General features: G+C 36.5%; 1 protein-coding gene across 4 annotated transcripts in view; it reads right to left on the bottom strand.

Annotated features, from left to right (window-relative positions):
* The window catches only part of PHF20L1 (PHD finger protein 20 like 1), an 81,564-nt gene that overhangs the window by 26,345 nt on the left and 42,055 nt on the right, over positions 1–13,164 (bottom strand). For all 4 annotated transcript variants that reach the window (XR_003002707.1, XM_024741022.1, XM_024741021.1 and 1 more), the window contains 2 exons: positions 9,027–9,083; positions 7,668–7,775 (listed from right to left, as the gene is read on the bottom strand). Coding sequence is in view for 3 of the 4 variants with exons in the window: in XM_024741022.1 (XP_024596790.1) it covers positions 7,668–7,775; positions 9,027–9,083 (165 nt within the window). In the remaining variant the exon portion in view is untranslated. The remainder of the gene's footprint in view (positions 1–7,667; positions 7,776–9,026; positions 9,084–13,164) is intronic.

The raw sequence follows: 13,164 nt of genomic DNA, 5'->3' as shown, positions 1-13,164 counted from the left end.
AAAAAAAAAAAAAAAAAAAAAAAAAAAAAAAAAAGATCTTACTATGATTTATGTCAAAGAGTTTTCTTCCTATGTTTTCCTCTAAGAGTTTTATAGTGTCCAGTCTTACATTTAGGTCTCTAATCCATTTTGAGTTTACTTTTGTGTATGGTGTTAGGGAGTGTTCTAATTTCATTCTTTTACATGTAGCTGTCCAGTCTTCCCAGCACCACTTACTGAAGAGACTGTCTTTTCTCCATTGTATATTCTTGCCTCCTCTACCAAAGATAAGGTGACCAAATGTGTGTGGGTTTATCTCTGGGCTTTCTATCCTGTTCCATTGATCTATATTTCTGTTTTTGTGCAAGTACTAAATTAACTTGATTACTGTAGCTTTGTAGTATAGTCTGAAGTCAGGGAGTCTGATTCCTCCAGTTCCGTTTTTTCCCTCAAGACTGCTTTGGCTATTCAGGATCTTCTATGTCTCCATACAAATTTTAAGACGTTTTTGTTCTGGTTCTGTAAAACATGCCATTGGTAATTTGATAGGAATTGCATTGAATCTGTAGATTGCTTTGAGCAGTATAGTCATTTTTACAATATTGATTCTTCCAATCCAAGAACATGGTATATCTCTCCATCTGTTGGTATCATCTTTAATTTCGTTCTTCAGTGTCTTATAGTTTTCTGCATACAGATCTTTGTCTCCATAGGTAGCTTTATTCCTAGGTATTTTATTCTTTTTGTTGCAATGGTAAATGGGAGTGTTTCCTTAATTTCTCTTTCAGATTTTTCATCATTAGTGTATAGGAATGCAAGAGATTTCTGTGCATTAATTTTGTATCTGCAAATTTACCAAATTCATTGATTACCTCTAGTAGTTTTCTGGTGGCATCTTTAGGATTCTCTATGTATAGTATCATGTCATCTGCAAACAGTGACAGTTTTACTTCTTCTTTTCCAGTTTGTATTGCTTTTCTTTCTTTTTCTTCTCTGATTGCCATGGCTAGAACTTCCAAAACTATGTAGAATAACAGTGGTGAGACTGGACATCCTTGTCTTGTTCCTGATCTTAGAGGAAATGCTTTCTGTTTTCCACCACTGAGAATGATGTTTGCTGTGGGTCTGTCATATACGGCCTTTATTATGTTGAGGTAGGTTCCCTCTATGCCCACTTTCTGGAGAGGTTTTATCATAAAAGGGTGTTGAATTCTGTCAAAAGCTTTTTCTCCATCTATTGAGATGATCATATGGTTTTTAATTCTTCAATACATTAATATGGTGTATCACATTGATTGATTTCCATATATTGAAGAATCCTTGCATCCCTGGGATAAATCCCACTTGATCATGGTGTATGATCCTTTTAATGTGTTGTTGGATTCTGTTTGCTAGTATTTTGTTGAGGATTTTTGCATCTGTATTCATCAATGATACTGGTATTTCTTTTTTTGTAGTATCTTTGTCTGGTTTTGGTATCAGGGTTATGGTGGCCTCACAGAATGAGTTTGGGAATGTTCCTTCCTCTGCATTTTTTGGGAACAGTTTGAGAAGGATGGGTGTTAGCTCTTCTCTAAATGTTTGACAGAATTCACCTGTGAAGCCATCTGGTCCTGGACTTTTGTTTGTTGGAAGATTTTAAATCACAGTTTCAATTTCATTACTTGCAACTGGTCTGTACATATTTTCTATTTCTTCCTGGTTCACTCTTGGAAGGTTATAACTTTCTAAGAATTTGTCCATTTCTTCCAGGTTGTCCATTTTATTGGCATAGAGTTGCTTGTAGTAGTCTCTTAGGATGCTTTGTATTCCTGCGGTGTCTGTTGTAACTTCTCCTTTTTCATTCTGATTTTATTGATTTGAGTCTTCTCCCTCTTTCTTGATGAGTCTGGCTAATGGTTTATCAATGCTGTTTATCTTCTCGAAGAACCAGCTTTTAATTTTATTGATCTTTGCTACTGTTTTCTTTGTTTCTATTTCATTAATTTCTGCTCTGATCTTTATGATTTCTTCCCTTCTGCTAACTTTGGGTTTTGTTTGCTCTTCTTTCTCTAGTTCCTTTAGGTGTAAGGTTAGATTGTTTATTTGAAATTTTTCTTGTTTCTTGAGGTAGGCTTGTAATGCTATAAACTTCCCTCTTAGAACGGCTTTTGCTGCATCCCATAGGTTTTGGATCGTTGTGTTTTCATTGTCATTTGTCTCTAGATATTTTTTGATTTCCTCTTTGATTCCTTCAGTGATCTCTTGGTTATTTACTAATGTATTGTTTAGCTTCCATGTTTGTGGTTTTTACAGTTTTTTTCCCTGTAATTGACTTCTAATCTCATAGTGCTGTGGTCAGAAAAGATGCTTGATGTAATTTCAACTTTCTTAAATTTACTAAAACTTGATTTGTGACCCAAGATGTGATCTACCCTGGAGAATGTTCCGTGTGCACTCGAGAAGAAAGTGTTTTTAATGTTGTCCCAGAGTCTCTTAGGCTGTCTTCATTTCTTTTCATTCTTTTTTCTTTATTCTGTTCTGCAGCAGTGAATTTCACCATTCTGTCTTCCAGGTCGTTTATCCATTCTTCTGCCTCAGTTATTCTGCTATTGACTCCTTCTAGTGAATTTTTCATTTCAGTTATTGTACTGTTCATCTCGGTTTGTTTGTTCTTTAATTCTTCTAAGTCTTTGTTAAACATTTCTTGCATCTTCTCACTCTTTGCCTCTATTCTTTTTCCAAGGTCCTGGATCATCTCTGTTATCATTATTCTGAATTCTTTTTCTGAAAGGTTGCCTATCTCCACTTCATGTAGTTGTTTTGTCTTGTTCCTTCATCTGGTACATAGCTCTCTGTCTTTTCATCTTGTCTATCTTTCTGTGAATGTGGTTTTTGTTCCACAGGATGCAGGCTTGTAGTTCTTCTTGCTTCTGCTGTCTTCCCTCTGGTGGATGAGGCTAAGAGGCTTGTGCAAGTTTCCTGATGGGAGGGACTGGTGGTGGGTAGAGCTGGCTGTTGCTCTGGTGGGCAGAGTTCAGTAAAACTTTAATCTGCTTGTCTACTGATGGGTGGGGCTGGGTTCCCTCCCTGTTGGTTGTTTGGCCTGAGGTGACCCAACACTGGAACCTACCCAGGCCCTTTGATGGAGCTAATGGCAGACTCTGGGATGAGTCACGCCAAGGAGTACTTCCCAGAACTTCTGCTGCCAGTGTCCTTGTCCTCACGGTGAGACACGGTCACCCCCCACCCCGCCTCTGCAGGAGACCCTCCAACACCAGCAGGTAAGTCTGGTTCAGTTACCTATGGGGTCACTGCTCCTTCCTCTGGGTCCTGATGCACACACTACTTTGTGTGTGCCCTCCAAGAGTGGAGTCTCTGTTTCCCCCAGTCCTGTCGAAGTCCTGCAATCAAATCCCACTAGCTTTCAAAGTCTGATTCTCTAGGAATTCCTCCTCCCGTTGCCAGACCCCCAGGTCGGGAAGCCTGACATGGGGCTCAGAACCTTCCCTCCAGTGGGTGGACTCCTGTGGTCTAAGCGTTCTCCAGGCTGTGAGTCACCCACCCAGCAGTTATGGGATTTGATTTGATTGTGATTGCACCCCTCCTACCATCTCATTGTGGCTTCTCGTTTGTCTTTGGATGTGGGGCATCTTTTCTGGTGAGTTCCAGTGTCTTCCTGTCAATGACTGTTCAGCAGTTAGTTGTGACTCTGGTGCTCTCGCAAGAGGGAGTGAGAGCACAACCTTCTACTCTGCCATCTTGAACCAATTCAGTGACTTGATTTTTAGCTTAACCATTTTGTTGATGAGATTCCAGTGGGTATAATCCATTTATTTACATAGTGATACGGAGTCCACCGAATGGACAGGTGGACACCTGGGCCAATGCCAGTGCTGCTGTGAACATTCTTATATATGTCTCCTGATGTACCTACTGTGTGAGTTTTGCTAGGAATGTGAGGTCATGTGGTAAGCACATCGTCAACTCTACTCTCATCAGAAAAGCATCACTGCTTTTCCATAGCAGTCGTACAGCTGTCTCCATCTCCTCAGCAACATCTGACATCATCCACCTTGTAATTTCTGCCCATGTGGCAGATAGGAAATAGATTTCACCAGGTTCTGAAAACTGCATTATGCAGCTGCTCATAAGAGTGAGCACTGCATTATATAATCATTTTATCATTTTCACGTTTCCACTTCTGTGAAATACCTGTTGAAACCTTTTGTCCATTTTCATACTAGGTTTTCTTTTCCTTTTTGATCTGTAAGGGTTTGAAATATATTTTGAATACTAATGCTTTGTCAGGTATTTGCATTGCCAGTATCTTCTTATGGTTTGTGATGCGTTTTCACTCTCTTTATAATGCTTGTGATGAACCAAAGTTCGTTTCAGTCTAGTCACATTTTCAACCTTTTTGTTTCGGGTTAGCATTTTTTGTTTAGAAATCTCTGCCCAAATATAATAAAGATGTTTTCCTATACTTTCAAAGTTCTGTAATATTGTCTTTCACATACTAAGTCTCTAATCAACCTGGAATTGATTTTTGTGTACGGTGTAAGGTGGAGTCCATTTTCATTCTTCTTCACCATATGGATTATAAATTGTTCTAATACCAATTACTGAAAAGTTCATCCCTTACCTGTTATACTAAGATGTCAGCTTTGAATAAACCAAGTTCTGAAATACGTATGGATCTGCTTTGGATTATCCTGCTCTTAATAAATCTATTTTTTCAAAATACCTCACTGCTGTAATAACTATAACTGAACAGTAATTCTTCTCCTCATTCTTCTTCAAGAGTGACTGTATTATTTTTGGCTCTTTACTCTTCCATATTAAGTTTTAGAATCAGTAATGAACCTATAGATTTATTTGAAGTGACATCAATAGCGAATCTACAACCCCATCAACATGAATTATTTCCCATTTGTTTAGGCCTTCTTCACATTTCTAAATAAAGTTTTATAATCTGCTATTCACAGTTTTTTTTTTAAACATAAGTACACATGGATGTATCAAATGGTTTTTCTACATTTATCAAAACTGTAATGTTACTGTGGTGAATTTCATTAATTGATTTTCTAATGTCAAACCAACTCTGCATTCCAAACCTATGCAGTCATACTTTTAAATATACTGCTAGATTTAATTCCATAACATTTATTTATGTGTTTCTCATCTTTGTCCATAAATAAGAACAGCCCGTGACTGTCCTTTCCCATACTGTTCTCTTCTGATTTTGAGAGCAAAGTTATTTAAATCATCTAAAGTGAATTTGGAGTTGTATTAGTTTCCTAGGGCTGCCCCAACAAATTACCACAAATTTGGTGGACTGAAACAACAGAAATTTATTCTCTCTCAGTTCTGGGGGCCAGAAGTCCAAAATTAGGTCTCAGCAGGGCCATCTCCCTCTGAATTCTCTAGGGGCAAATTCTCCCTTGCCTCTTGCAGCTGTTGGTGGCTCAAGCTCCTTGGCTTGGAACTGCATCACTCCAAACACTTCCTCTGTGTTTGCACAGACTTCTCCCCGTGTCTCAAATCCCCCTCTCCTTTCTCTTATAAGACACCGGTCATTGGCTTTAGGGTCCACTCCAAAACCCAGATGACCTCAATCTTAATCATATCAGCAAAGATCCTATTCCTGAATGCAGTCACATTCACAGGTATGGGGGTCAGGAGTTGGACACCTACTTGCGGGGGACATGATTCATCCCACTACAGGAGTGCGCCCTCTTTTTCTAAATTCTAAAATGATTTACGTAAGTTTGGAATAATCTGCTTCTTTAATGTTTGGTAGAACTTGACAGCAAAACTTGTTGGACCAGGATATCTTTCTTTGTGAAAAGATTTTAAAATGCTGATTAAATTTCTTTCAAGGTTTGAAGACTATTCAGGTTTCTACCTTCCTGAATAAGTTTGGTTTCTGGCAATTGCCCACACCTTCAAATAACCTCTCAAGTTCACTGGCATAAAGTTGTTTACATTATCTTATTTTTATGTCTGGAGCATCTGTAGTTATGTTCTCTTTATTCTTAATATAGTTTATTTGTACATTTTGTCTTTTCTTTCTTAACAGCCTTCCCAGAGGTTTGTTGATCTTACTCGTTTTTTACAAAAAAATTAATTTTGGCATTGTTCATTTCTTCCTAGCATTTCTTTTTAACTTACTAATTTCTGCTCATATGTTCATTAATCATATTCACTTCTACTTTTTTTGGACTTATTCTTTTCTAACTTCTTAAGCTCAAGACTTAGCTGACTTTCAGCCTTCTTTTCTACTATAAGCATGTACACCAATAGATATTCTTCTTCTAAGTGCCATATTAACTACATTCTCAAATTTTGACACATATATAACATTTTCATCACCTGTCAGGTTCTTAACATCTTACTTTCCCTTTGGTACTGTGCTTTCATCCATAAATTATATAAATATATTTTGCTTGATTTCTAAACATATGGGACTTTTTTGTCTTTTCAATACTGATTTTAGTTAACTATAATATCTTTAAAATGTGTTGACGTCTGCTTGAAGCTGCATCCCATGGTCAATTTTAATAAACGTTTGTGTCTGTTTGATAAAACTGTCTACTCTGCAGCTGCTGAGTTCAGTGTCCTGGACAGGTCTATTAGATCAACTGTGCAGCTGCCATCTTTCTTAGTATCCTTACAGATACTTTTGAGTTTTGTTAATTTATTAATTACTAAGAAAGATATGAGGATGTTACTCAGTGATGAAATTTAGAAATTGTATGTCTAGAAAGATATAAAGTGAACTGAACCTTTATCATTATATGGTAACCTCCTATCTCCAGGAATGATTTTTGCTTTAATGACTATCTAAAAGGACATCCTTTAGAGACAGGCTATTGATAGAAAAATAACTTGGTTTTTTCCAGGATTTTCTAAAAATATTTTCCCTCATTTTTGAAAGCTAATTCAAGGGACTGTAAGATTCTAGATTGAGAATAATTCCTTCAGTACACAGAAGGGTACTTGGTCAGGGTATCCAGTCCACCAAAACGCTGGCAATGAAAGACTCTATCAGTTGCAGTGATTAATTTACAAACCACTTAACTTACAGACTGTAGTAAAACAGAGCTGCGTATTTTCAAAATTAGCAAGACAAGGGAAAGCTACTACAGGAACTTCTCAGCTGTCAAGAACATGGGAATATTGTCCTACCACAATTTTGGTAGAAAAGGACAGTTGAAAGCATCTTAGAATTTTTAAAACTGGGAATCAAGGGGCTTCCCTGGTGGCGCAGTGGTAGAGAGTCCACCTGCCGATGCAGGGGACACGGGTTCGTGCCCCAGTCTGGGAAGATCCCACATGCCACGGAGCGGCTAGGCCTGTGAGCCATGGCCGCTGAGCCTGTGCGTCCGGAGCCTGTGCTCCACAACGGGAGAGGCCACAACAGTGAGAGGCCTGCGTACCGCAAAAAAAAAAAAAAAAAAAAATAGGAATCACCATTTTGGCATACAGTCAGCCCTCTGTATCCACAAGTTCTGCGACTGGGGATTTAACCAACTGCGGATCAATTTTCAATTTCCAAGGATATGGAACCACAGGTATGAAGGGCTGAATATACCATGCCATTTGATATAAGAAACTTGAGCATCAGTGGATTTTGGTATCCACTGGGGGTCCTGGAACCAATCCCCCTCCCCACCAACCGGATACTGAGGGAGGACTGGACTTACCATGCTGCTTAGATTTCTTTTTCTTTTTCTTCTTCTTCTTCTGCTTTGGTTTGTAGTGATCTTTGTCCCTCTTCTCTTTTCTTTCTTTATCCTTTTCTCTTCTCTTACCTAAATGACCAAAGTGAGTAAGTTAGTAATCATGACTGATCCTGAGTTGTTCCTCTGTGGTTAACCTAAAAGCAGCATTTATGTTTTAATCAGCTATTCCAGTCACCTGCCCAGAGTGGATGGATTCAATTAAACTGTTCCTGTCATGAGTCTGGAACTCCTGATTAGCTTATTGGGCTATAAGAGGGGATCTTCATTAGCAGTGTTGAGAAATCCCAACTCCTGACACCTTAAAGTTAACACAGACAGTAGTTAAAATCTTTAAATGAGTAATATAACTCAGTTTCCTGATGTGGCAAGAAATAAACTCCATAACTTAAGAAAGACCTGACTGAGGAGACTCAGCATTTCCACACAAAATTTAATGAGAAAATATACTAGAAGCTTAAAAAATAAAAAAATAAAAACTTGAATTTTTTTTCCTTTGGAAAAACAAAAAAACTAGATCATTTCCACAAATAATTCCTTCAGTCTTTCAATACTTTCCCAGTGTATACAAGAATGAAAATTAAAAGCACAAAGAAAAAAAACTTATTTCATTAAACTAAATTTTGTCCCCAAATTTTAAAATATTCCTTTTTCCCAATCATATGCACTTTAAAGAAAATGAACAGATGTTAAAACAGCTTCCTAGAGTATTTTGTTTAAAATTAATTCATCACATATATTCAACTATTGTTCCAACTCAGAAAGGTTTAGCCCATAACTTATCAACCATATTAAACCAACTTTCAGTAACTCAAGCTCCAGGTAGCTAATCTGTAGAATACTTAAGACTATTATCCATTATTCCAAAACTTTTAGTCATTATAGCACAGAAAAGATAGCAGAAAAACTTTCAGTCATTATAGCACAGAAGACAGAAAAGACAGCAGAAAACTTAGTAACTTTTTATAAAGTTAAAAAAAAAAAAGCTGAAAAAAAAGGCTATTTTAATTTACCATCCATTCTCTAAGTTTCAACAATATTAAATGGTAGCTTATTTTTAAACAGTCATAGTTTTAAAGATGTTCAAAAACATCAAGTTCTCAGAGAAAGCCTTAGACTCCCTTGACAAAAAATACCCATACTACTGCAAGATATGTATTTAAGAAATCACATATTTGGAGCCGAATAACACTAATAAACACTAAAACAGATGATCACTTACACCTAAAGGAGCACTAACGGTAAAAAGTAAGGGACAGACTATGTCCTCCCACTGCCAAGCCATCTATAGCCTTTTGCTTAAAGATTACTTTCTGTTCATACCAAATGTAGTTGAGCTTTTTTCTTCCAATTTCACTTTTTTTTCTGTTTTCGATATTCCTGCAGGTTTAGGGGAAAAATATGTAAGTTTAGTCAGAAAGGATTACAAGTATGGGACAATGTTTTAAATTACAATTGCTCACAAAACTCTACCTAAGACTCTTTTCTCCTAAAGGTCTACATTATTTTATTGCCTGAACTAGTAACAAAGAAGTGGGATTTCTTACTTCAAAGGAATAATAAATTAAGAATGATTTTTGTTCCCTCAGACTACTCAGATTAGATTCCTAGTTCCACCATTTATTAGCTCACAGCCTCCAGTAAATCATTTAATCTCTCAGTGCTTCAGTTTCCGCATCTGTTAAATAGGACTAAGAGCATCATCTACCTCCTGTTGTTATCAGTATAAGGTGAGTCAAAATGTGTATTGATAAAATGCTTAGTGTCTGATAACTACTAAGTGTTTTTTCTCACTTTCTCCTTTATGGTGGGGTAATAATTTGAGACTACATCAGTTCTAGAAATAGCATAAATATGGGTCTGAACATAAAAAATGTTAGGATAAATGCACTAGGCAATCAGTTAAGATCAACTCTGGCATCACAGCCTTTGGCAGTCCATGTTGAAATGCACTCCAGTGGTAGGTCCACGTAACATTTCTGCTCCTGTGACAATTATGACAAAATACTATTCCAGTCATCCAAATGAAATATTAAATTTCACATTAAATTATACTGGTTTTCAACAATCTGCATAAAATTTTTAAACTAATATTTAACCTCTGTTGCCTAGAACAAACTTGTACCTTTGAACTCCATCATGAATGTGTTATTAGGTAACGATAAAAGCCAAAACAGAATTATTCTATAAATTATTTTGGTCTTTATCCAAATGTAAGATATAAAGGCTTATTATCACATACAAAATATTCAACCTTAGTGGCACACTTAGGTCTTATTACCTAATAGTCCAAAATACATTTTTAAACCAATAGTGTACCTCATGAACTGTGCTGCTGACACAGACACACTTAACCAAGCTTCTCAACTCATATTCAACCACTAATGCTAATATCTTATGTGTGTACAGGGTTAATCTAAGAAAAACACTCTAGTGCATTTAAAATACACTTTCAGTTTATTAAATTATGCTTTAATATCACCAGTTATGAGTTCTTTGATTTTTAAATCACTGCAGTACAGTATCAAAAAAGCTAGCACTTTATTCATCTTACTGCAAATAATTTACATAATTTAAATAAAACACAATAAAAATGTAAAAATACCACTCAACTTGAATTAAATGCTAATAAGGCTCTAATAATTAAGTTTCAAATTAAGTAAAAATATTGATAATCTCCATGACAAAAAGATTTCTTATGACAAAAAAATGAAATGGACATCAGAGCAAAGAGAAATACAATTAAACTTCCTTATTATCAAAACTGTTGAACAAATGCCTCACTTACATTTACTAATTACTGTTTAACTAACAATTAATGCCATGAAAATTCCACAAATTTGATGCAATTTTCTTGAAAATGACAAGGCATTTACAACGGAAACAGTAAGAGATTTGCTTTCTAAATCCTCTGTGATAGTAGAGCTATACCAGAAGCAGCCCTTGATCATGATTATTGCCTTGTAGGTCCCTCCCTAATCCCCAGGAGCACTGAATCTCCAGAGTGAAAGGTGGAGCAAGGCCAGAATCCCCTGGGGTGATTCAAATGGAAGGAATTGCCTTACAGGGCTGCCTTTCCTGACTAGAATGTGCAGGATCCCTCAGGTACTTGGAAGACAAGTAAAATGGTCCTGAACCTCAGCTCCGGAACACAGGTCAGCACAGCAGAACAGATTCAGTAACTAGCAGAGTGCTTTCAGGAGGACCAGTTCTAAATTGTTTTCACATGTTCTGGTGGGTCCCAAACCTTTATATTTCTTAACTGATAAAATTTTGCAAGTAAAATTGGGGAACTGAGAAAGGCTTGTCAACATTTTACACAATTAAGGATATTAAAATAAATATTCCTATATGCAATAATGGCAGGACTTTTAAAAACACCCATGCCCAAATAGAAAAAAAAAAAGATCTATTCAAGAATTCTACAAAAGAATCAATTTCATTTTATGAGACGTTCTCTACATTGTCCTTATTTCACCATGCACTAGAATTTGGGAACCAAAGTACGTGGATATTCGTTTACAGGATACTGGTTTTTACACTAAATTTTATCAACAGAACATTTTCGTCAAACAAAATTCCCCCCCCCCCCCCCCGCCGCCAAATGAAAAACACAATAAAAAAACGAATGGAGCGCTTTAGATTAAAGCAAGAGTGACAGATCTCTGAGCCATGCCTGCTTTCACATCCTGCAAGGCGCAGTAATGTGGAGAGGTTTTGGCAGTGTGCTAAATATCTGATTCTCCTGGCAAAAAAGGAGGCTATCCCTGAGACTCTCCATGGAAACCCCAGGCTCTGTACAAGCCATGAACATCTGCTGTGGGGTGGAGGGAGATTACGGAGTCTCTGGCTGTAGTTCTGTTTTGTACAATTCTGGAAAAAAACTGAAAAACACTTTAAAACAAAAAGGCTTTTTAGAAAGTAAATGTGAAATTGGTGTCCCCACAAGTCAGAATGTGACTGTTATTGTCTCACCCGTCCATACACTGAGCTTCCATATTTTAACTCCTTGAAGGGGTCAGAGTAATACAGTATTTGTTATATCAGTACATATATCCAGTAGATAAATAAGAAAACCAGTTAACATCCCAGTTAGTAACAGAACTAACACTCTATCCTTACCTAAAACTGGTTGGCTCTGTTAGAGAAAGTATTCTGATAATAAAATAAAAACAAAGGCATCGATTTTTACAAGGGCACCAATGACTGTTTTTGGTAGTGAGGGCGGCAGGGCAGTAGTATTCTTAACCTTGATTAGTCATATTCTATGCATGCTTCCCAGTGGAAGAATGCAGAGGATTAGGGCAAGTTCATTATCTATACTGGAAAAACAAGTGTTAACCTATTAAGAACACATGTATATAATAATTGGATAATTTGCATAATCTCATTAATTCTTTACCATGACTGTGATATGAGCATGCACATATCACTCACACGAAAAAGTAAAACTCTAAGTCTGTTAAACTATTTCACAGTTAATGACTAACATCCTCATCATTCTTAATACCCCCAAAATTCCAATTTGATAACAATACCCCCAGAAAATGTCTTTGATACAAGTTCTGGTAAATAATGCTTTCTACAGAAGTTTTAAAATTCAACAGTAACAAAATTTACTTTTATAATTAACATGAAACAAACCAAGCAAACAAATTAAAAAATTAAAAAGAAAGAAGAAACAAAAACAAAACTCCTGGTACTTTGACTGCAGATGGAAGACAACTTGGGAAGCAGACAGAAGGCCAACAAATACTACGAAACAGTTTCGAGAGGGTAGCTAACAAAAGTGTTGAGAGAAAAGCACTCAGACCACTGAGAATTTCAGTGCAAGTCAGACAGGTTCACAAGGTTTTAATCAAAAGATGTCCAACTAGAACATGACCTGAATTCCATTACTTCCCTCAAAAAACAAAAAATGAAAAGGGGTAATAGAAATAAATCAGAATCCCCCCAAACCCCACATTCAAATGCTGTGACTGTGTTCAACCCTCTAACAAATGGACTTCCAGTAATCAACATTTAAATCCATGCATTTCCTTGATTTAAGCAATTAAAGTTGCCAGTCATCACCATACTTAAGATGATCCTCACTTTTCAACAAACTTACAAATACATCACATTATAAATCCAAACTCCTCTCTACCTTTCACTTTTCCAGAAAACTATCTTACAACTTTGACTTTCTCAAATAGTTTTCGAATACTTAAAAAGGAAAAAAATATCATGCCTTCCCTCTACCTCAGTACGTTTTTTAACCATTATGAGAAACAAGAACCACACCCCAATGATAATTAGCTACATCTCCACAAATATACTAGAAATTCTGGGGGAAAAATGAAAAACCACTAGGCTAGTACTCTGATTAGACACAAAATCACTGGAATTAAAGATTTCCATGTACAATCACTACTTTGACATTTTAGGATACATCATTCAACTAACATAACTTAGTTATTAT

The sequence above is a fragment of the Neophocaena asiaeorientalis genome, unplaced genomic scaffold (assembly GCF_003031525.2).
Source record: "Neophocaena asiaeorientalis asiaeorientalis breed wild unplaced genomic scaffold, Neophocaena_asiaeorientalis_V1.1 scaffold177, whole genome shotgun sequence".
Classification (NCBI taxonomy): domain Eukaryota; kingdom Metazoa; phylum Chordata; class Mammalia; order Artiodactyla; family Phocoenidae; genus Neophocaena; species Neophocaena asiaeorientalis.
Note: the sequence above shows the minus strand (reverse complement) of the source record. Positions and strands in the feature narration are given on the sequence as shown.